Raw genomic sequence first — 24,595 nt, 5'->3', positions numbered from 1 at the left:
CTGCTCTCCTTCCTCCTAAATCTCTGCAACTGCTGCGTAACCCTCCTCAGAGTCCTGCTGCTGCTTCTCAGCCACTCTGTCCTGGATTGCTGCCACTTCCTAATATAGTCCTTAGGCTTGGAAACCTGGACTCCACCTGGTAGAGCTCAGCTATACCTTGCCTCCCCTCTGAGCAGTTCCCCCTCACCTTCTGAGGGCAGCAGATTATGATGGTGACTTGTCTTGCATTGCTTTCTAGATATCTGGCCCACCTGGACCCCAAGGCCCACCAGGACCTCCAGTAAGTTTTGAGTGATTTGCCTGAGGAGCAAAGCACTGGGGATGAGGATAGAGCGGGAAGTGGCTGGGGAGGATTCTGGGTGGAGAAAACAGCCAGAAACACTGCAGCGTTGAAATAGGAACATGCTTAGTATTGCTTCCAAAACCACCCCCCAGGGTAGGTCAGAGCTATGATGGGCTGGGCAGGTAAAGAGAGAAGGTTATGTTAGTCCGAGATGAAAGGGAAGACGGTAGCAAGAGGGGATGGATGGGATTAAAGGGATCACTGCAAAAACGGTCTTAATCGCAAGCCTGGCCTGCTGCCAGGTTGTTCTTGGTGAGAGCCTTCTTATTACCAGATGAGAACAGTACATGAAGTGCCCTTTACACAGATAGAGAGGCCTCTGGGCTAAGCATTTGTGCCCTCTGTGTGTCAGAAAGTGAAAGCTCTATGCTGCACACTGAACTGGGATATCTGGATTTTTAAAACACATCCTTAAACGTTACTCATATTTTGTCTCTCATCCCAAATACAGGGTCTTCAGGGCCTCCCAGGACCGAAGGTAAGGCTGCAAAACATTACATCCTGAAATTCCACTCGGCTGTCCCAGGTGCAAGAATTCTTCCGTAACAACTTTCTAGCTTGCAAACATTATTTGCCATCTCGGTAAGAGGACAAATACTTCTGAATATTTTCTTGAAGGAGATAGATGAGCAGCTCTCATTTTAGGACCCAGAAAACTGGTCATTTTCTCCAGTTTTCACCCAGAGAAGTGGGAATCGATGGGCCCTTGGAATCTTCCCATGAAAACATAGTTGAAATCTTTGTCTGAAGGGTGAAGGTCTGTACAGTGGGATGGACAGCCTGTCATACAATCCTAAGTAACTCAGCTCTAGCTTAAAACTAGCCAGGTTCTATATATCACTTTAGTGCTCTTGGTGCTTGGAAGCTTTCTGATCTCCACCTAAATGTGTTTATGCTCGGCCTGCACCACTGGTTTGCCTGCAGTAAAATCGTACACCTAGATGAAAAACGATTTGAGTGGAAATGTTCAAGGTGAGCTGCGTTTTTCCTCTGACATTCATGGCAAAGACTGGAAAACATGAAAAGTGTCTTCTGGTTATGCCTAGTATTTGACTACCAGTGCTATTTGGATGCTAAAGGGGATGGTATATTTATCCTGGCTCATCTCTCCTCCAGGCGTTGATTACAGATACAGTTATCTGCCTTGCTTGTCTGTAACTCACTAGCCACTGCTATTGGGAAACAGCGTAAGGTGCTGTTGTCTTTGGAATATGTGCCAAACAAATGCAGGTGAAAGTCTCGCACAGCACAGGCTGGATTACAGACAGAGGAAGTACTGCACCAGTTTCTTTCTGAACAGAGGATCCGTGTAGGCTTAATGGGCCGGTGCAATGAGATGTCCCAAATGTGGAAGTTTTTGTTCCTGCAAAATTACAAATCCCTGCAATTTGTAGTAAGTCTTTTTGTGATGAGGCTTTCAGTAGTGGCGAGGAAGAGCATTTTATACCCTTTGCAGACATGTCAGAAATAAGTAACTCTTCCAGGTATGTGCTTGAGCCAAATAGTGTTGCAGGGCAGTGGGCAGTGACCACAGCTGCATGGAAATGGGAGTGCTGGTAGAGTGAGCCGGCCATGTGCTGCCCTAGAATTGCAGAAGAGTATGGCAAGCAGGCTTCCTGTTTCTGTGCAAACTTGGTTCTTCTGACACTTCTGTTTCAACATGCAACCAAGACGTTGCATGCAAACCAAGGTGTTTTAAAATGTCTTATGAACAGGAGCAGGGGGGAAGAAAGCTTTGGGCTGCATTTTGAATTTATGAAGAAGGGCTATTTTGTTTAATACTGCTTTATAGTTTATAATACAGAATTTAAAAAATACCATTGGAAAAGGAATGATGACCTTTCTTCCAAATTTTGAAATTGATGCCTTTGCATTTACAAAAGTCTTTCCAAAAATATTTCGGTATGATTTTTTTTCCCCCTTAAAGCTTATAGACACCTGTCATCCACTGCCAGTGAATCCCCATCTTAGAATGCAAAGCCACCCTATCAGATAACTTCTGGTTACTTATATTTACCTGATGTTCCCTGCAACACAGAAGTGAGCTCAGTTCCCCTTTGACCATCTTCACCCACTGGTCCTGAATCTCCTCTTACTGCTGCTGACTTAAAACAGGTGCTCACACAGAGGTCACTTGACTGATGCTGGTTTTCTTCAGATCGGGCTGAGAATTGGGCTATAAAGCACTTGCTCTGCTGCCTCTTGTATTCTCTCTGCCTCTTCGATGCGTTCTGAACGGAGGAACGTTTGTTATATAAGTGGTGTTACGGTGGGTTTATTTTCTGCTCCATCCTTCCTTTAGGGGGAAGCAGGGATTGATGGAATGAAAGGAGAGAAGGGTGCCCAGGGTGAAAAAGGAGACAGAGGGCCACTGGGATTACCCGTAAGTATTCAGGAAGCCAGCAGCACTTTATGAGCCAAATTTATATCAGCTGTAAAAAGATCCCTCAATAGGAGACGCATGCAGGGATTTGATACGTAAAGTCAAAGAAAGAGATGATCTATAAATAACTGTGCCTTTGCTTTTTAAACATAAAGCCTCAATTTCTATACAGAACCTTTATCTTTTAGGTCTGTTAAATGGATCACTGATCACTTTAATTCTTCCTGCTTCTGGCAGGATTGGGAAAAACAAGCAGTAGCTTTTCTGTGGGTTCTTTGCACTTCAGGGCACTGGGGCAAGACCAGAAATGGAAGTCCAAAGGATGTGGAAAAGGAAACACCTTCCCAGCCGTCACCTGAGCCAGGCTTTGTGCAAAAGCTTGGTGGTTCTGAATGCATCCAGCTTCTTCACTAGGCAATACTTTCCTATCACTTCTGCAATGGAATCGATACTTCCCCTGACACGGTAGAAGCCTGCTGCGTTCCCTGCCGTATGTGAACTCAGTCATGTTAGACCAGTGTTAATGCACTGCTTTGCTTAGCAAGAAGGAATTTTGGCAGAATTATGAAGACGCTACAGGAGCTTTAGATACAAACCTGAAGGCTTGGTGAAGCTCTTATCTCACATCTACTAAAAGCCTCTTTGCCCACTGTCTGAGCTGACAGCTGATAATGAATTAGTGGTAACTCAGTCCCATCCAGTTGCTCTGCCACCCCTAAATTCTCTCTTCATAACAAGCACTGCGGCAGAGCGTGCCCTCTCCCTTTGCTGAACGTACTGTCTGGAAACGAGCACCACAAAGCCCATCTTTTGTGTACTGTGTGACTTTGTCAGCCTGTGTTTCATCACCCAGATCCCTTGTCCCTGACTTTGGCTGAAATGTGCGTGTCTTCATTTATAAAATGTTTTCCTCTTTCAGTTGTGCCATGTAGCAGTTACCTTCTAGAGCCTGGATACCCCTCATCTAACTCTAGGCACAAAGTGAGCTCCTCATGACGAGTGTATTCACTGTGGCTCCATGCAGAGCCAGGGAGGAGAAAGTGATACTTTTGGAAGGCTCAAATGCAAAGGGTTGTGCCTCAGTGAAGCAGCAAGAAGTAAAAACCCAGTCCCCATTTTGCCCTGAGAAATGCAAATGGAAGCTTTCTGCATAAACAGCCGTTCCCTCAAGTCTGTGTGGATCAGGATAGGGGAAGGAGGTCCTTGTGACAGTCTGAGCAGAAGATGTGCCAGCAATTATCCTGACACACTTATCAGTGTGGCAGGGAATGTGCGGCCTGGTTCTACTACAGCAGTGAGCCCCATGAGAAACCAGGGTCCCTTGGCTTTTCACATAGTTGTTCTTGAGCTGTAGAGAGGGGAAGACCGGCTCAGAATTGCCCACTTAGAAATGTTTTGTGTTTGGATCAACAACATCAGCTGGACAACTAGGAAGCACAGTTACTGAGCTGTTAGTAAGATCAGAGAGCTATTGTGGACCTTGTATCCCTCCTCAGAGCTACCCAACTCTCTTCATAAGCTTTTCCATGCCTGATCCAGTGTGTTTTCAGCCTGCCAAACTAAATGCAGTGCCAAACAGGTACTGAAATCTTACGAAGGCAGACTCTGTAAAATCCCACAGCTGGATCTGCTACCTTTTCATGTGTGACTTAGGGCTTGACAGGGCAGAATTTCAGCACATTTCAGCACTGATTGTCTGCACTAGCCTCGGGCTTCTCTGTAAGGCTGACAAGCTGAGTAATTTGTTATACTCAGGTGGAGGAAAACTCAGTATTTGGTACTTACATTCTACCAAAGCTTTGTCTCCTGGCCGCTGCCAGAGACAGGACACTGAGCTAGGTGGGCCTTGGGCAGAACCACCGTTAGGTTTTATGGATGAGGGGTTTCAGGGCAAGAGCCAAGCGGACAGAAAAAAAGTGCCACTTAGTCTCAATCTAGTGTAAATCTGCACTGGTGACACAGGAAGATGAGCTCCCTGTTTTATAAACCTCCCAACAACTGGTTGTAGAGAGGAGCAAGCCTGCAGCTGACCAAGTGTGTACCTACAGGACCTGGGTTTCTTGGTGGGAACTCAAATGGCTGATGGCTCTGCACTGCATGTAAATGCCTCCGTGACCACAGGCCTCTGAGCCTTGTGTCTCATCTGTGTTGCCCAGCTTGACACAAAGGCAACGCAGTTTTCAACTCCACTGTCACATTGTCCTCTTCATCACCTGTCACAGAACAGCTTCTTCCTCAGCAGTTTTCTTGGTGGCACTGAGAGAGGGAAATTTTGCATTTTTGAGGTGATCTGAAAGTTGCCGGTCAACATTATATGTATTCAGTGTTTCTATGTTTTTGTCGGTTTGCTTGTAAGTACCATCATCTGTCCTTGAGATCTTAATTTTTGTTTATTGCAAGCACATGTTTGTCTCAAGTCACTGCTTCACTCACCTCTCCCCTCTCCTTTCCCCCTCACCCTCGTCCCCTTTCTTCTCACCTTGTTTTTGTTAACCCTCCCCTGTCTGTTCAGGGTGCTTCAGGTTTAGACGGCAGGCCTGGACCACCGGTGAGTTCCATTTCTCCATTACCCTATGTTCTTCCTCCCCAGTATCGTGATTTGTCTTGTCTCTTCCACCAGAGTCTTGTTTACACCAGGAATAATCTTCTTTTCTCCAAAGCAGGCTTGGGAGGGGGTTAAGCTTAGACTGAGAAGTGATGTCACACGCTTGTCTTTTTTGATGCTACAAGTCTGGATCCTGGGATCACGGCCTACTTGTTCCACTTTATCTCAATAACAAGATGAATGAAACCTCTGCATGGTTCCATGGTGCTCTGTTCGCCTGTCCTCTTTGTTGTGAGGCGTCTCCATCCTGTCATTCTCCATGGTAGCCTTGCTTGCTGAATTTTCATGGCAGTAGCTCTTCAGTTTTGTCTCAGGCGTAATGGTGCCAGTCTGTTTTGCCCTGTGAGCAAAGAGCTTTGTGCGTTGTTTTCACAGACAGCGCTTAAGGCTGCATTGCCGTGGGTTGCAGGTGTGCTTACAGGTATCTCTCCGTAGCCTGGTAAGCATCTCCCCACAAGGAGAAGTTGCATCTAAAAGACCTCCTGCAAGCCGGATTAGCCCTTCACCTCTCGGCAGGAGAATGCCACGCAACTTCAGCAGCTCCACATGTGCTTTCCTTAGTCCCAGATACCTGGGGGTGGTGCGACATGTTCTGGGTTAGTATATACACCTGAGAGGTAGTGACATCTAATAGTGGAGCAGGAAGATGCAGGATTCCCACCTCTTGTTGCTAACTCACTGAGAGATGTGAAGGAAATGAACTCCTTGTGCCTAAGCTTCTCAGTCTTTCAAATTCAGAACGAGACAAGTAATGCTAACCTGGTTCTGCAAACCATTCTGCTATGCTTGGGTAACAGCTGTTAAATAAGGGCCAAATATTTTTAATACCTCTTGGGAAATCACGCATCGCCCATCTACTATCCATTTGGCTATTTAAAAAGAAAAAGTGATTTCTCCTCCTCAGCGTAACTGCAAATAATTCAGCTGCTCTAACTTCTGAACAGAACCTGAATGGCAGCTTATACATTCACCTGTTTTGGGAAACCATAGATTTAATTTTGTAAATGTGCAGGTGAGATCTCAATGTATTTCATGGCACTAAATGATCTTAAATTGATGCATATGTGCAGGTAATTAAGATTTCCATGATGTGAACCCCTGTGCATGAATCTAAGGAGAGCCTGATTTTTCTCCCTTCCTTCACTGCGTTGAAGTTGTGTGCTGCATGAACTACTTCTCCACTTGGATTCTGCAGATCTTAACTTGTCTGAAAAGCTCTCCTGATCCACATGAGTCATCCTGCTCGCATCGGAGGGGTTACTTTAGTGACTAAAGATTGCAAGCTCATGTTAAAAAGTGCAAGACCTTTTTCCTTAAGGCTGTTAAAAGAAGACTTCCCTGTTCCGGAAGCTTCCTCCTCTGTTCTTCCTAGCAGGCAGGTCATGGGCCTCAAAAGTATCCCTTTATCGAGGCTCCAGGTAGGAATTGTAGCTCAATACCTAAATGGTTAGCAAAGTTCTTGCTGATCTAAAAGTATGTGACGCAGGGTTAGGAAGGTAAACGCCTATCTATACTATGTAGTTAGACGGGTGTACTGCACACTGCAAATTTGAGGGCTACACTGTATCTAGACTGCAGAACGGGGTCTGGGAGAGCTGTAAGAGACCTTCCAACAGGGAATACTCCACAAGTTCAAGGGGTCTATACGGAGTTGAAGGTGCCTGAACCTTTTTTTTAGCCAGAAGGACTCCTGCCTAATTGCTGTATTGCCCACATTAAAGATAAGCTTTGATTGGGGTAATTTCCCAAAGCCCATGCAAGTCTCAGCAGCACTGGGAAGTAAATTTGTTGTGCTAGTGGGAGATGGCCCCTGTGTCAAAGGGTTAGTAAAAAGGCGGGTTTTCCTGTTAGCATGACTGAGAGGCTGGTGGAGTGACATAAATAGCAAAAAGGGGAACAGAGGGACTGGGACCAAATGATACCCCTCTTAGTTTGCATCTGGGTATGTATGCATCTGCATTCATCTCTGCAGCATGGTGTCTTCCAGCTTGCATGACTGACTGGCTGCCTGCCACCAAGTAACCAAACTCTTTCATTTTGCTCAACTGGCTCAGAGGGGGGTAAAATAAAATCAGGAAATAAAGAAAAAGAAAATTGCTTATCATATATCTACATGGCCTTTATTCTGCTACAGCTTTCAGCCTTGTCTGATATAAACTAGAGAGGAAAAAATTCCCTCCTGTGGAACTGGTAGAAATGCCTGCTGCAACAATTGTCAAGAGATAGCTTCAAAATTAAAAATAAGGCTCTGTAAAATGGTGCTGGTGTGATCTAACATAGCAGTTCCCACGTTCTTCCAATTGCCTATAACAACTATGTCAAATCCATCACCACCAACACTGAAAGCTGTAGTGCTGCTAGATGCCTTCCACCACCAGACTGTCCTTCCCAGCTGTGCTTTTTCCTAAAGGAGCAGCAGTGTCTTCTGGCTTTAATGAGGCTGAGAATAAAAATATCCTGATGTGTTTTTCTTCCTACAACTACAGGGTACTCCAGGACCAATTGGGGTTTCGGGACCAGCAGGACCAAAAGGAGAAAGGGTGAGTTTGCTTCAGAACTGACCAACACTCTGTAACTTCCTTGAAGATACCACAGCTCCCTGCGATAGAGAAGCTCTAGGTTTTTCTAGAGCTGGAGCTGCTCTCTCCTTGTGCATAGAAGACCCTCAGCTGGGCCTCTTTGCTTTTTGAGCATCTCAGCCTTGGGGTTTTTTAGGTGCTTTGAAACACGTCCTTTACTTTTCTGCCTGTTTGTACTGAATAGGAATGTAACAATTTCTACTTTTTTGTCTCCATTTCAGGGCAGTAAAGGAGATCCTGGAGTTGTAGGACCAATGGGGCCAGCAGGTCTTCCTGTAAGTATGGGAGTACTAGGGATTTGTTATCTACAGCACCTGTTTCCTTGCTGTGGTTGATAGCTTAAGATGCTGCTGTAATACAGCATTTGCGACGTGTTAAAGAACCAGAGTCACAAGCTTATGTACGCTACGGGAGAAATAGAAAGAGCTTAGTAGCTTCAGAGCAGTGATTCAGAATGAGGTAGATGAAGCTGAAGGGAAACACTGTTAATTCACCTCAGTCCTCAAACTACCAAAAGAAGCTGTGTGGGACTCCCAGGATACATACCTTAGTCGAAAATGCTGCTTTTGAGCACATCTGCTCTGTCTACCTCCCCACAGCTTTGGGTGCCTGCCTTCCACCTGTCTGAGAAGGCCCCGTCTTGTCATTGCAGCGACAAAAGCTCCCTTCAGTGAGGTTAATTCCACTATTTGGGATTACTTTTTGCAAAATGAGGCCAGTGTTGGAACTCTAGTTTTATGTAATCGTGGAGCTGCTTCGTCGTTTAACACAAAAAAGGAAGTTTGCTGCTTTTTTCAGGGATTGCATTCTCTAAACTAGTTTGGTTTTTATCTGAAGGACCCTCAGAGTAGTAGTATTGGTATTACAACCTGAATGGTCTAATGGAGGTGAAAAGGAGGTGGTCTGCTGGAAAAGTTGGGATTTTTTTGTGGGTTTTTTTGTTGTGTGTTTTGGTTGCTTTGTGGTTTTTTTTAAACCGTAAAGCAATTGGTACAAATGGAAAAAAACAAACTCCTGGGCACACATTCTTCTTTGTGAGTGGGAATACAATGGGGCCTACTTGTTTTAAAATATTTCTTTTTGTGCTGACGTATTTCAGGGTTTACAAGGTCTACCTGGTGACAAAGGAATCCGGGTAAGTTACCAGGCACACTTCTTGTATTTAGTTACTAATGTTTTCACACAGTGATAGACCGGTTAACTCCTGAGCAACCTCAAGTAGCTAGCATGTAGTTCTGTCTGCTAGACCTTCGTGTAAGTACCTTTACAAACTTGTCTTTTAGAAGGTGATACCTGTAGCTTGTATAACCACCTGAGACATTGTGGTACATCTATCTGAAAGCTATAGGAGGGATTTTCTAACGTGTTCATTGTTGTCATAGCTCTGTTCCTCACTGAAGCATGGAACTTCATGTGTAGTAGAGTTAGGCCAACATGGCATGCTTTAGGAAACCCTGCTGATCTATTTACTGATGTCTGTAGGGATTCTCATGAGAATTAACTGAGGTGGAGCCAGAAAATCTTATTACATTACTCTTAAATTCCCCCTAAAGTATGAAAAAGAAAGTTGCCCTCTAGCAAATGATCCTCCAGAGAATTTGGAAGATGGAAATTTGGAAAAGATATATGAAATTCACCTACCTTAAAGAATCAGACGTGAAGTCTCCTCAGGCATTGTCCTGAATGGATGCAATGGTGAAGAGTTGGGTCAAAACCAATACTGGGAATGGGTGCTTTTCGGTCATATCACCTGTGTTATAGAAAGATAAACTTTACTCAAAAGTGCATGTTGAGAAACTCCTTGCTTTTTCATCAGGTTTTCCACAACATAAGGAATTTCTTGCCTGTTAAGGCTCTGAATCTTTTTGATAAAAACAGTTGAGAGCTATAGTTGAATATAATTTATGTTTAGAAATATAAATGGCTTCTGCATCAGAATCTTTGCAAGATTACAACTGTGTAAATATGTCAAGCAGTTTAATACAGTACACATGTGTATGTCTTTATGCATGTGCTCACACCTACGCATACCCTTTCCCTTCATTAGACTCTGGTATCACCTATGTGTAGTTTTATAGTGCATGTGCCTGTGCAGTGATTTCATTACATGAATTTGCTTTTGATTCCTAGTGAGTGTTCACTGTCCTTTATCTGCGATGTATTTCTGACCTTACTCTGCACAGAATGGGCAGTTTCGGAAAGCAGTAGCCAATTGGCATCTTAAACTAGGGGAGAAAGGTCCAAGTTTCATGGGAGCTCCAAAGTTCTCCCCTTTTTTAATCATTGCATTTATGGCTTTGCTTTTTAACTTCCTCTTCACTAAGATGTGTTTTGTTTTGTTTGTGTGGCTTCTAAACAAAAAACTTTAACAGAATTCCTAGACTTCTTCAGTTGGTTTTTAAACTGGGTATTTTATTAAAAAAAAAAAAAAAGAAGAATCTTTATTAGCTGTAGATAGGATTTCTCCAAGCTCTCGCTTAAGAGCAAATGAAAACTGGGAGAAACTGCACCTACTTGTAGAGGATGAGTTGGAAAGCAGGAGTGGGAAGGTTTGCTGGCCCCTTAAAGCATGCATGCACTTTGCCTCACTGCAACCAATATTTTGGAACGAAAAAGTGTGAGAAACTTGAGACTGTAAGTGGGCAAGTGCAATGTCTTTGCAGGCGGGATCCTAGAAAATACCACTTTTCCCCCCGAATCTTTGTACAGGGCCTTCCCCTCACGCCTGCCCCTCTTCAAAAATTGTGAACAGGTCATTACTACTTTCGGGACTGAAAACAGCACACTTTTGGTGAGGCCCCTTTTATGCAGCTGTTTTGCCTCCATCCCTTTGAAGTCATTACAGACATCTGACAAGTACTGTTGAGTACAGTGCCGGTTCCCCAGGGTCTGCTTTGGAGCGCAGTATCCCCAGCTGAAGGGCTAGGTCTACCCTGGAGTGGGGCGGACAGCTTCTGCATCAGAACCTCCTCGGAAGTGTGGGACAGTCTGTCTCAACTGCTGGCAAAACTATGGCAGCAGTTCAGCCAGGAGGCTTCAAAATTAACAAGAAGAAAGCTGTGAAGTGAAAAAGAGAAGGCAATGCTCCACTTCTGACCAGTTCCACAGCGGGCTGGGATATCACACCCACCTCTTTGGAAGTGGGAGGTGTGTTCGTATGAAATGCCTCTTTCTTTTAGACAGCAGCAGTATGCATAGCCCTTTAATATCAATATTTTCAGTGTTCAGCACATTAAAAAGAAGATCTGCTTTGTTCAGCTCCCAAATAGTTTGCCAAAATCCTGTTACATTAGGCAGAGCAGTGCTTTTCAAACCCCAGAAACACTCCTGCTGCCCTGTGTTTGGTGTGGGAGTACAGCATAGGACTGGGGACCTGCAGAGACAGTATCGTGGCACTAGGTAGCCATGGGAACAGATGACCTTTCAAGTAACCCAGCTGAAAAAGTGTAAACCCTGAACTTGTGCTACCAAGCTGGTATCTTCACTGTTATTTTAATGCCTGTGGTTTTTTTCTTGTGTGTATGTGCGTCTTCCTCGTTCCTACAGGTGCACCTTTGTCCCCTTTATCCCTTCCTCCTCTTCTGCCTTTCTTCCTGGTTCCTTCCTCCTTCCTCCAGAGCAACCCATACCGCATTTTCCTGGATTATCCTCTCTGTTCCAGTCCTTGGTTCTGGGTGACTTCTCCTTGCCTCTCCTCTCCCATCCATTTCTTTTGCCAGCTTTGGGTTTAACACTTTTTATTTTTTAAAAGAAGAAACAGCAACCCGTGCTGTCTGATTCTATCCCTTAATTCCTTTAACCCTCCCCACAAGGACCTTAAATTCAGTTCCCTGTGCAGCGGCCCCTCTCCCTGTTTTATGCTCAGCAGCTTTGAGAATTTCCTCTGTTATACAGAAAGATTTGGTATAGCTATAACTGTATAGATACAATGATACCCCATGCTATACCTTGCCTTGGCTGACCTACTATGGGTGGGATGTATCCTGCCTTGGTGAGGAGGGGCGTCTGGGCATTCTCTCAGCCCATTTTGGGGCTGGCTTTCATTGACCTAATGCGGCCCCTCCAACAAGAGAGCAAGCCTCCTCTTTGGTTCTGATTTTTTTCAATTTGTTTTCCTCCTGCCCTGGCTCTGGTGTAACTCAACCTGGAGAAACCTGCGGAGAAACTGTAATGTCAAAGCATTGTAAGAATCCCGCCTTCCTGGGGTATGTCTGTGCTGCCAAATGTGCCTGTCCCTGCGGCCATGCTGCTTAGGAGTAGTCCCTCGTCTAACAGGGTTTTCTGGGGGAGCACTACTCGGAGCATCCCAAAGGACAACCAGGCTGTGCAGACTGTCAGGGCTGAGTGCTTCCCTCATTCTCTGGCTCTCTTCTATTTAGCAATGTTGACGCACCCCAGCGCACAAACCACTGCAAGACTCGGGCAAGCACACTCATTCAAGTCAAACCTTTGCTGCTCTGGGATATGGAAGTAATTTTACACCTTAAAAAAAACCAAAACAAATCCCCACAAAACCCCCATTTTTAAAGCTAGCAACCCCTGGTGTCAAACAATGTTCATTAAACGGTTTAAGGGAAAGCTTCTAAAAACACTCCCACGAGTGAGAATCTCTTTAAGAATGAGAATTCAGAGGGGTAACAAAAGTACAGTCAATGCAGGGCCTCTGTGCCAGCAGTGCCTGCCTACCACAGCAGGAGAGCTGGCCTGGGGTCTGCCGCAGGTCTTGTCGTCTGAGGCACGAGGCTTCTAGGTGTTCTACCCCAGAGCTCCTGTGGCAAAGGATGGACGCCCCCAGCCAGCTGGGGATGGAGATGAGGTGGGATGCTGCTGGCCAGAGGTGTGTTTTCCCATCCTGTGTGCCTAGGGTCAGCCAGTTCCCAGAAAGTGCCTCTCTCTGAATGTATGCTGTACTAAATGTAGAGGAAGCCCAGAGAAGTAGTCTCCTAATGATGGTACTGATGGAGGAGGAGCAGTGCTCCGCTGGCTGGCTACAGGCCTGTCCATAAAGTTCAGAGGCGCCGGTAATGCCCCCGATGCAGAGCCCGTACAGTCTGTCAGTGGGGGATTTCACCAATGGCCAATGTGTTTCTGCAGCTAAGTCACGGTTAGTAGCTCCGTATGTTGTTTTTCACTTAACATCTCAAAGGGAGATTTCTCTTCTTTTAAAATGTTTCCTAAATGTTTATCTTTTTTTTTAAACTATCGCTGACATTTGTTTGAAATGGATGATCCTAAAGCTTTTGTGTATTCTTTTTTTCTTGGACTGAACCATTATTTACAGGGGGAGAGGGGCAAGAAAGGCTCTAGAGGGTCTAAAGGGGATAAGGGAGACCAAGGAGCGCCTGGATTAGATGCACCCTGTCCGTTGGTATGTTCTGTTTCATCAAATGTATTGTTTTAAGATTTGTTGATGGCGAAGAAAGAAGGAAATCATAACATAAATAATGGTCTTGCAAAAGCACAACACTCGGATAAGGCCCAGCCTGGTTCCCACTGCAGTCTATGGCAAAGCTGCTTCCTGCAGTGGGGAACCACTGATCCTTTGAGCAATCAGGCTGTTGAGTGACCATGGTTATTATATTCCTTCCTCTTCCGGAGGTTTGGGTACATGGGGGTGTCCCGTGTGCTGGGAGCCCAGGGCTTTCTCCTTTGTGGATAGAGCCCTGTGTCTCTCTTGCTGCTAGTTACGGCTCTTCTCTGGAAATGTTTAATGTCATTGTGTCTACGTAACAGCCAAACCTGAACACTGTTTTTCTTGCCTTGGAATAATGGCCAGCTGATGTGATCGCCTGAGAGCGACACAGGGCACTCAAGCTGCGTTACCCAGAGGGAAAACAAATCTCAGTTATTTTAAATGGGATCTGTTTCTGACAAAATATAGTGTCTATAAATCTAGACAAATGAATAAATACAGCAATATGTATATGTTTTCATCTAAACTCATACAGTGCAGCAAACGCTGCCAAAAATCTGTAGTAGTGCCATAAATCCCAGGAGTACTTGTGGATCATGCATCTAGAAATCCAGCTGCTAGGTTTTCTAGTGAGGATAGGAAGAATGGATGATTTCAGAACGGAGGAAACGCCATTCCCATCCTTTCAGATTTAACTCGGAGAAGTATCTCCTGACTCGTAGATTGCGGAAAAAAAGAAAGGAAACTGTGACTACCGATTACGCAGACAAAACTAAAACTGAAGACACGGGACGTTCTGGGTACGCAGCAGAGTGCCCTGCGACAGTCCCAGTGGGGGACTTGGCCTCTCCTCCCATGACATGGAGGTGACTGGCATTAACTGAAATAACGATAGTGGTTGATTTCATAAACAGGGTCTCCGAGGTTTTAAAGGCGAGAAGGGTGAGCCGGGGTTACCTGGGCTGGACGGCCTGGATGCCCCATGCCCATTGGTATGGCGTACCTTCCCTTTCCTGCATGCTCGTTTGCTTTTTGTATCTCGGTTGCTACTTTCTGCTACCTCCAAAGAGCTGCATGTCCTAGAAACAGCTGGCAATTCCTTCCTCGCCTGTCTCCACCCTACCTTTCTCACGCTGCTGTTGTCAGAAACAAGCCTTTCCCTTCATGCTATGGTTCACAGCTGCTGTCAGCATTGCTTTGTGGCATAAGGAAAAATGTAGTGGGAATGCAAATTTATTTACAACTGTTTCAATTCTTCCTTTGCCTTAGCTTTGAGAACTTTCATTAGACTATAATGTATGAAGACCTGCCTCTTCCCTGGCTTGGCTTTCTAGCAAGGAGCTGCAATGCTTTATGTACTTCACTAACTCTATTTTTAAGTGCTTGTGTGTGTCTAGCGCAGTCTGACACTGCTTGGTATTACCTCAGTCACCCTATACATTAAGATGACTAAAAAAATAGCTATCTTGTTAGCAAGCCCATGTGAAACACATTAACTGGAAACCTACCTCCCTCGATTCCTGCTAGATAATTCCTATTTGTGAGTCTCCCCAGAAGTCAAAGTGGTACCCATAGCATCCAAGAAACTTGAATTTGGAATTGCCTGTTTCCTGATATCCATCTTATTCAAGTATTAAAAGATTATTATTGTAGTAGTGCCTCATCTAACCCAACTGTTGTAGGACAAAGGTATTCAGGGACACTTAATCTCAACTGATTTCTAAGTATCCTATTAAACATTGCCAGTCTATTAATTTACTCTGAGATTTTCTGGCCATGCAGCATTCAGGTGAGGTTTTTGTTCCCTACAGCAGTCTCGACAACCCCGTAATACATTGAAACTTGTTCTCTCCTGCCCTTCCAGCCCCTGTTTGGCATGACTAGGTTTGCTTGAGGACAGGCATTCCAAGCTCCATGCTCACTTAAAGATGTTTGATTCCATTTACAAGGGATGGGATATTGGTTAGTTCAACTAGCTGGAAAAATGTGTCCCAAAGCAAGGAAGCCCCATTGGAAGGTTTTCTTAATTTTCCTGAGGAAATTAGCCCTGAAACTGCCATTAAAAGCCTTCGTTATTTGACATTTGTGAAGAGACAACACTGTCTTCCTTCCAGCATTCCCTCCTTTGTGCGCTGACGTCTCTTTGGGGCAGTGACAGTGTCAGTGTCCACTTGCAAAGTCTCAGTTGCTGCTCTGTAAATTCTGGCTAATAGAAACTCTTCTGCCAGTCCCACAGGTGACATCACACCTGCCCAGAACAGTCCACAAAAGAGAAAAAACACTGAGCCATGTATTTTGCCTCCCACTGATAACAGTCAGGTTTCTATGGAATAAATTTTGGCTGAATGAGGCACCTAATTTCCCAGGCAGAAGGATTTTGCCAGTGCCCTGGTAGACCTTCTTTTTTGGCTCTGCTCTCAGTCAGGATTCATCCTGCATGGCCATGTTAGAAGGTACACTTCTTTTCATACCTATTTTTGTGAAGGGAAACTTGCCAGAAAATCTAGTGAAATACGGATGCGTTATTTTTTCATATATATAGTGTTCTGGCATGCAAGCTAGCTTGGGAACGTGAATAAGCATGTTTTTTGATCCAACTAGGTTAAAAGCTTAGCATCCAGCTGACACATCCATGTGTGTAACTTATGGAGGCCATGAACTAATGCTTTACACATCTGAGCTATGTGGAAGGAGATACTTGGTACTAATAAGCATGTCGCATTTTCCGTTCTCAGCAAATTCGCCTGCAACAAACACTTCCTCGTGACCCTGGTCTTCCTTTGATCCCTAAGCTGTAACTCCCTGGCCTCCCATTCCTTCATACACCTAACTTCCCATCTCCTCCCGCAATGCACTACACCAGTCATTCCTACCACCACCAATGTACCAATGGGAACGCCACAATTTACCCATTGATTAACCTGTAACTCAGTATTTCCACATAGTGGGTGGGGGATTATCACAAGGAGACCACAGTCTAAAAAATGCATTTGAAAAGCAATATGGTTGTAGTATTGTGGCAACGTTCACTTCATCAGTCCCTTGAAAGTGCATCTCCTTTAAATAGTTTATTTCTCAATATGCTACTGTGCATTGGCTTTTCTGTTTGTTTCTTTTTTCCTTCTCAAATGGGATGATATGCACTGCAGATTTCTCACACAGTATGATGAAGTGAGAACCGAGTCATCTGAATGAAGACATGTGCCTGCACCATGCGTTGTACAGTTTCACTCCCTTCTCTTGAGTCTTCCTGGGGAATAGCAATAGCCCACAAGCCTGACACGCACACACAGCAGCAGTATTTGACTTTGCATGTCAGAGGTGTAGCTCCTTATATCTGGCTTTATCTCCTGCTCAAGAGCACCTTATCATTGACATAATTACCTGTTTTCTCATATCAAGTAGGGCTGCACCAAGATGAAATTAATGGCTGTAATTCACAAAAGCATTTCCTAACCATATAGTCTCAGCCTTTTAGTAGCACAGCCCTTAAAGTATCCAACCTTCTTCACCATTAAAAATAATTTAAAAAAAACCCCAAAACAATCACATGCCCACCTTGGGATGTGTAGCCCAAGCCTTCGCGGTTGCAGAAGCACCAGGGGATTTTTGCAGAAATCTCTCTGACTTTATTGAGGCAAAAGCCTCCCCTCGGGGAGTCAGCTGAGACATCCTCAAGCAGCACAGGGTCTGCCCAGCTTCTTGCCTTCCTGATTTTCCGAGAGGCAACAAGGGACAGATGGACCATCTCCCACGTGATAAAGCAAACCCTTTAACAAACATGGTACAAAGGAAATGGAGGTCTTTTCAAGACCCTCCTCAGGACTCAGGGTTAATGCTGCCTCTGGCGTTTGCTTATAACTTCAGCGTTACAAGTCCAGCCCGAGGACATAGACCAGCCATCTTGTGCTTTCCACGGCCAACTCCCTACTATACTTTTCTGGCTGAATGGGACCTCCTGTATTCCCTTCCTTCAGGAAAGCCTGGCTAAACACCTTCCTCAGTGAGGAACGAGAACAAGCCTAGGGACCTCCTGTACATAAGTTCCTTGTGTAGCTGCAGGCAGCCTCCCTTCAGTCCCGGCCCTTGCTTCAAGCTACACTGGTTATGTCAGCCAGAAGTCTGGGTCACTCCAAAGGGGTGAGGAATATCTTTCAGACTATTCCTCCAGCACTGGTTCAGACTGTTTGTTGCAGCTGTAATAGTTAACACACTCCTGTCCTCATCTCTGCGCTATTTTCTGTGTTCTAAACTGCTATTTCATGCATCTTTTTTTGCAGGGGGAAGATGGCCTTCCCGTTCAAGGTTGCTGGAATAAGGTAAAATAGTCCTGGCAATGTTGTGGCTCTGCTGAGCTGGCAGTGCTGATAATTTTCTATGAGCCCGGCTAAAAGCAAAAGAGGTGTGGAGGCATGCATGGGATTTCCAGGACCATACCCCTGAAAAGCAGCAAGCAAAACCCTTCCTTGTTTGCATATTGCAGTTTAGCTTTATAGGCTAAAAGGGAGAGAATTGTATTTGTGGCCTGTGAGCTGCCTGGACTTGTAGCCAGTACCTTAATACTTGCACAGAAATTAGATTTCCATCTGGTCAACTCTATTACCAGAGGCTGGGCGCTGGCACACCTCAGGTAACCCGGGTGCCAGGGAGGCTGGTGGGCGCAGGGCAGAGCAAACGTGCTGCGGCTCAGTTCCCCTGCGCGCTCCCTGCAGTGCTCCTGCTGTGGGGCAGCCTGGCACCGGGGCTGCAGCGTGGGGCTTGGGGCAGGTCCGGCTCCAATGGGCTTGGCAGCTCGATTCTGGGCCAGCGCTGAAAGCTTCCCTCCGCTCCCCTTTTGCTTCTGATGGTTCAGCTGCCCCAGAAGTCCTCTTCTGAGGTTCCCATAGACCCCTCTGCCACTCTTCAGGGTCTAGCCCACTTTCTGTGCCTGCTGTGTGTGGTAATGCCAAGCACTCAAGCCACAGTGGCAGGAAGAAAGTGGAGGCAGAGAGTGGTCCCGGATTGAACCTCCCACGCTCACTGCCCAGGGACGTGAAAAGGATCTCTGCTGAGATCCAGCACTGGTTCCTTTCCTCCTGGAGAAGCCGGAGCCAGCTTCCCCAATGCTGTCCCACTGTCCTTCCACCCCATGAAGGGGGCCTTCCCCCTGCTGAGTTGTCACTAACAACTGCTACTGAATTGTCACTAACACCTGTTTGTTTTCTTTTGCAGTGATGATTCTAACCCTGGACTGGCCTGTGTGTGTTACTGTACATAGAATATTTATTTTTATACAGTGTTCTTCTCTGAAATGCCAAAAGCTATGCATTTTTACAAATTATCAAAAAGCTGCATATTTTTTGTACAGAAAATACTACATCTCCCTTCTTCCTTGTTTGTCAGTTCTCTGTATAATTCTATGTCTGCATTATGCTTGTTTTGTCATGGAGTACGGCTGTAATATTTACATGATCTTTGTGCACACATGATGAATATAGGAACTTAATAAATTATTGCATTAAAAGTGCCCAAAGGAACTGCCCTGTGTAGATTTAAAGGTCGTTTTCATTTTTCAAGCTGGAATCATTCAACACTATTTCAAAATACTATGTATCTTTTATTAAAGTGAAATATTAAATTAAGGTGTTGCTGGAAAAACTCAAAGTAGCCACTGTACAGTGGGAACTTAGAGATTCCGTGATTACGTATTATCACACAAGGTCTGTTTCATGCTCAGATTCAGCCAGCCAAATGCAGCCCCCCGCCAGCTCCTCTAGAGGCTGCTCCTTGGCCGTACAAGGAAGAGTAACGCCTTCCCCAAGAGCTGTGGGGTTAGCATCTACAAAGAGAACCTCTCAGTCTCTTAGGCTAAAAGAGAGCACCTCCTGTGAGCTGGGGAAAAAAAAAAAATAAAAATAAATAAAAATAAAATAGAGCACCTTCATGAGCTGGAATAACCCTCACAATGACGAGCCCTGGCCGGCAAGAAATTCTAACATCTTTCTAAATTGTAGGCCAGCAAGTAGCTTAATTAAAACTTCATTTTAAAATTAAGCACATGACAGAATAACTCAATGATACCCTAATGAATGTTTATTAGACAAATCAATCCACATAGCTTTTTAAAATGTTAACCAAAGGTTGCATGCAAATTTGCAGTGTGTGGTTATAATTTGCATATGTACATCTTAATTATCCTTCTTGACCTACCTTTGTTAATGTCTCAAGTCTAAGCTACCCATCAAGAAAAATTATACTATCAGACTAAAGTGAACATTACAATACACTTTTCCTAGAAAATAAGCAAAGGAGCAGAAACCTAAATCTCTTCCCTAAAACACGTCCACTTCGTTGGCCCTTCATGTAAGGGGGAAAGACAGTCTGCAACCCAAAAGTTTCAGGGGGATAGAGAGAAGCTATCAGCACTTAAAGATCCCAACAGAGAAACACCAGTGGTAGTGCACCAGTTGGACTGATCCACTGAAGTCCTGCTCTTTGCGTAACACTGCCACCTCAGAAGGAATTCAGCTCCCTCTCCTGCAGCGTTGCTGCATAGATTTACCACCAGTTCCCGCTGTATATACGGATCACGGGCTGCCTTGACAACAGCTTCTCAGGGCTACAGCTGGTCCAGCTCAAGTGGTCACCACTGCCACCGATGCTCAGCTATTCAACCCCTATACTCAACTAGTCATCTGTTTACAAACTGCTAATTAGTTCTTTTTTCCAACCGATTCCATACAACCTTTTCACACCATCAGAGTAAAATAACAGAATAAGAGACGTGCGTCTCATGGACGCGGAGCAGAAAGCCCGCCAGGGGCTGCCCAAGGAGCCGAGCCCAGCCCCTGGCTATTGCAATCCATTTGTCACCTCACCCTTTCAGAAACCTGTTGAACTTCACCTAAAAAGCAGTGAGGTTTCTACCACCCTGTGTCCCTTGCCTTCCCGTCCCACAGGCTGTTCCCAACTCAGTTAGGAAACTCCTTGAAACTTTCAACCTAAACTAACTCATGATATTTACAACCATTTTCTTCTCATGCCAACATTGTTCTTTGGATGAAACTTTTCCATGCATGATGTTTTCATGAGATGCTTGGGGTACTGGGGCTGAAATGGCACAGAAAGAAAATGAGCTGCAGCACAGCGAGGGCTCTTGTTTGTTTTCTCAGCAATATAGCTCATGAACATAAGACCCAGCTCCCTGTTACAAGGCTTTGCAGCTGTGAAGCCTAGCTCATTGGAACAGGACTTATTTAAATGAATGCCACACAACTCTGGTGATTTAATTGCACACCTGTTAAACACAAACCAGTTACTAAAGTCCCAGCCAGGCATACTGATGGTGCCTTGGTGTTGGGAGGTTATAGTAGTGGCAGCAGTGAGTTCCTACTCTGGTCTTGTAGCACTCAGCCCACAAGGTAGGTAGTTTGAATGCTTCAGCCTCTTCTAAAAGTGCTGGCTCTGTTTAATCCTCAAAAACTTACAGTTCCCCAGAAGAAGCTGCCAATGCCTCCCGTTCCCTTTGGTGTCTGTGGTGTGTTTTTGTTTTGTAAGTGTTACTTGCGATTGCACTGCATGGGATTGTCTTTGTCTTGTCTAAAAGCAAGCGAAGTGTACATCTGTTATGTTGTCTTGACACAGCTACTGAAAGGTAAAGGAGTCTTGAGATGATACTGTATCTGTTTTATTTCTTGGGATGTTTTTTGACTGATGTATTTGTGAGAGAGAAAGCCCTTGCCTGAGGCACAGGGGACCTTGAAATGCAACTGCCACAACTCCTGAAAGTACCTGAGTTGTGTCAGCAAAGAGGCAGGGGAGGAGGGAAAGTCTGAGCAAAAGAGGTTTGATTTTTATTTCTATCTCTGCCCCAGCATAATTCTTCTGCTATCGGTAGAGATGCTCCTGACTTACAACAGTGCAAAACCGTAAGAGGCTTTGGTGCCGCAACTTCTGTAAGACTCAGCTAACTTTCCGTCAGCAAAACACAGACACACACACAGGGTCAACACATGACTTACTACCTTTTTATTCTTCGTTATCGGATCATTCTATTCACACCATTGGCTTCAATTAGCTGCTGGACTCTAAAGGTGCTTATTGTAGACAGAGTTTATGACCTTCAGAGACTTGCTTAATGATTCCTTTTGAGTTCCTTTAAGATGCTGAATTTAATTCAGCATAAAGCATTTTAAAACCTTTTTGCGACTGCCATTTTGGAGGAGAGTCTACTGACCTGAAAATTTGTTTAATTTCTACTTTCATTTGCAAACCAGCAGCTCCTTTTGCACCTTGGCAAAAAGGATTGCTAGACTTCAGCTGTGGAGAAAACTCAGCTCAGAGCTAATTCTCTAGCACTGAGATAGCTAGTTCCCCCAGGTTTCTCCAGGAAGCAGGCACCTAAGTCAGAGTGGCACACCTAAGCGCTGCTGTGAGCTCAGCCTGTGACACTAAGCGCTGACAGGCAGCTGCCTAGCGCGCGTGAGTGTTTTTGGCAATCCCACAGTCCCTCTCGGAAAGTTTCGCCTCTGGGCATTGAGTCACGAATGTCTCGTGCAGCTGACTACCAAAAAAACAGCTCAAAAAAAAAAAAAATCTCATCAGCCACTGGGGATGAACCAGAGGGTGCAGATCAGTGTAACTCCTCTGATTTGCTGCTCTTCCCAAACATAAGTGCCTTGCATTTCATGAAAAACCCAAATGGTAGGAGCTGGGTTTGCACCACCCTGAATCTGACAGTTTAGTTTCAGGCTCCGTCCCTCCGAAAACCTGTAGCTGGGTTGCTGTTGATGACTGTTCCTTCTGCTGGGCTCTTTTCATGTGAAACTGTTTGTCTGCCACTTCAAGGGTCAAACTCCTTGGCTGATAGCCAAAAAGTGAGACAAGCCTGAAGGCGGAGAAGCTTGGGAAATGACGGTAGAATGAAAGGAGAAGGACCTTCCTTGAAGATTTGCTGGAGATGTTTTGTAGGTTCCTTCCCTGGAGCTTGGGAAGAGTTCTTCAACTGCACACCAGGAATCTGTGCCCATATGCTGCCCGCTGGGGCTGCGGGAGCTTGGCATGCCAATGCTTTCTGCTTTGCTTTCTGTCTTCTCCCAGAGGCCAGTGGCAGGGTTTGAAAATGACACCATTTATATTCTTTTCCTTTGGTCATTTTCACTTCACTCTATTTTTGTGGTCAGGCTCTTCAGGATGAAGAATTAGGCTCACTTTCCAGCAGCTGCTGTATAAATGAATGCAAGACACAGACAATATTTCGGGGGGGGGATCCTTTGATCCAAGAAAGAAATACTTCTTGAACAACTGTCCTTCAAAAAAATCAATCAAACCCCACACGTTCACTTCAGAGTGCTGCTCAGAAAGGACATGACAAAACTTTTTGCTACTGTTTCTGGTTACCAGATGATAAGCTTCCACCTATATCGTTGATGATTCCATCTTTAACCTTTTCATCACAAACTTTCTTTTCCTGTTAAATGATAAAGAAATGCCTTTGTTGTTGTTGTTGTTCAAAAGGGAAAACCATACTGGATTTTGAAGGGATGAAGTTATCTTGTCAAAGAAGAAAAATGTGGAGTGTGGAAAAAAAACCAACCTGGTTTCACTGAATAATTCCTTTGCTTCCTGTACTTCTGCTTTGGTCTCCACCAGGCACGCTGGATGTATTTTGTCTGGAGCCCTGCAGAAATACTATTCTGCTGGCCTCTTAAGGACCTTTTGCAGGTACCTCTCAACAGATGTACTTCCAGATGGAAAATAAGGATCACGGGGGTTAAATTCCACTATTACATGTTTTAGTACATTCACTGGAGGGAAATAAAGATTTGGCAAAGGGCTGAGGGGTGCAGAGGACATTTCCCAGCTGCCTGAGGGGCAGAATATACAACTCTGGACACTTTGTACCAACTGCCGTGCAAATCTGGCATCCCTTACTCAGCTCCCATTGCTGAAGGTTAAATTCTGTTCAGATGTATGCTATAGTGTCTTCCCACCACAGCTCTTGCAATTTATTAAAAAAACTAAAATTAATTATTAAGTTCATATATTACGAACATGACTCATAACATTTCCAGTTCGTTGAATGCATTGGGAATCTCATTTGCCCAAGCACTAAAACACTTATTTAACTTTGAGCCTGTGATTCCTGTTGGCCTAAATGATGCTATTTGCATATTTAAGTACTCTGGGGAATCAGGGCCATTATTATTAGAGTTAATGAATGATATTATCTAAATCATTAGGCAGGGCTAAATGATAAGCAATTCACACTACAGTGCAGAAAGAAAGTGCTGATTTCAAGTTCAAAGTGATGTCTTTTAAATCAGAGCAAGTCCCATGAAGGCAATAACCTTCATTCAAACATCCTTTGCCAACTCAGCTGGAATAATCCTGACCTTCTGACCAGGACACTTGTACCCAGCACCCATCTCCTCTCACCACCGTGGGGAAAGTCTACTGTTAAAATAATTCCAGGATTACAAAGAGCAGGGGAAAAAAATTCTACTTTCGGTTTCGCCTGAAGAATTGTAGTTTTTTCTTAAGAATTCTAACAGATGTATTCAGTAAATAGAGTAACAGGGGAAGAAATTCTTTCAGTTATGAACCAGGCTGATGAAAGGGTTAAATTATTTTATTTGTATTTTTTCGTTTTAATTTTTTGGCGGGGGGGGGGAGGAGGGAGAACCTAACCAGAACTGCAGGCGGTAGGTGTGCTTTTTTTCTTTTCTTTAAATGAAAACAATTATATATATAGTTTGATAATGTTACTTTTACTTTTCTTTTTATTAATGGTTTTTGGGGGCGATTTGTTTGCTCTTTTCTGTTTTCTTGTGTTTTCTTTTAGGTATATTTTTAATGGGCTTTTGGAATAAGTTTGTAAAAGTTCCTCACCCAAGATGTCCTAAGGACATTCCTATTGTGGATTTTTTTCTCCCTAAGTTCAGTAGTAAAATGGTGCTTTCCGTAGGCAGACCATTTTTTAGTGGGGATAAACATATCCACACAGGCCACGCCTCGGGACCAGGTACCAGTGACCCCTCCCAGACAAAACGGTCCTCCAAAACTCTTCCTTTTACATTTACAAATTCATAAAGGGCTATGCTAGGGACCAGTTGGTTGAAAATGGTCTCTTCTGATCTTAGGTGGTCTGTTGTAAAGCGATTAGTCAGGCAAGAGTCGCTGTCCCCTCTTCAGCGGCATTCTACAGCCTGAAATCTTGGGCTTAGCTAGAGCGCTCTGAAATACCAATTAAAATAAACATGTTTTCTTGAAAACGGCAAGCTGTTGGTAGTTA

At 44.5% G+C, this 24,595-nt stretch overlaps 1 protein-coding gene across 1 annotated transcript in view; it reads left to right on the top strand.

Annotated features, from left to right (window-relative positions):
• Positions 1–22,446, top strand: part of COL13A1 (collagen type XIII alpha 1 chain) — a gene marked incomplete at its 5' end in the record, with an annotated part of 61,565 nt that extends 39,119 nt beyond the window's left edge. The window contains 10 exons of the mRNA XM_082002163.1: positions 239–280; positions 795–821; positions 2,646–2,726; positions 5,239–5,274; positions 7,818–7,871; positions 8,132–8,185; positions 9,010–9,045; positions 13,192–13,278; positions 17,604–17,642; positions 22,150–22,446. Coding sequence (XP_081858289.1) covers positions 239–280; positions 795–821; positions 2,646–2,726; positions 5,239–5,274; positions 7,818–7,871; positions 8,132–8,185; positions 9,010–9,045; positions 13,192–13,278; positions 17,604–17,642; positions 22,150–22,182 — 489 coding nt within the window. The 3' untranslated portion in view covers positions 22,183–22,446. The remainder of the gene's footprint in view (positions 1–238; positions 281–794; positions 822–2,645; positions 2,727–5,238; positions 5,275–7,817; positions 7,872–8,131; positions 8,186–9,009; positions 9,046–13,191; positions 13,279–17,603; positions 17,643–22,149) is intronic.
• Positions 22,447–24,595: the final 2,149 nt, after the last annotated feature.

The sequence above is a fragment of the Phaethon aethereus genome, assembly GCF_964289735.1.
Source record: "Phaethon aethereus genome assembly, chromosome: 7".
In the NCBI taxonomy this organism is placed as follows: Eukaryota; Metazoa; Chordata; class Aves; order Phaethontiformes; family Phaethontidae; genus Phaethon; species Phaethon aethereus.
This window is presented reverse-complemented; position numbering and strand designations above follow the sequence as displayed.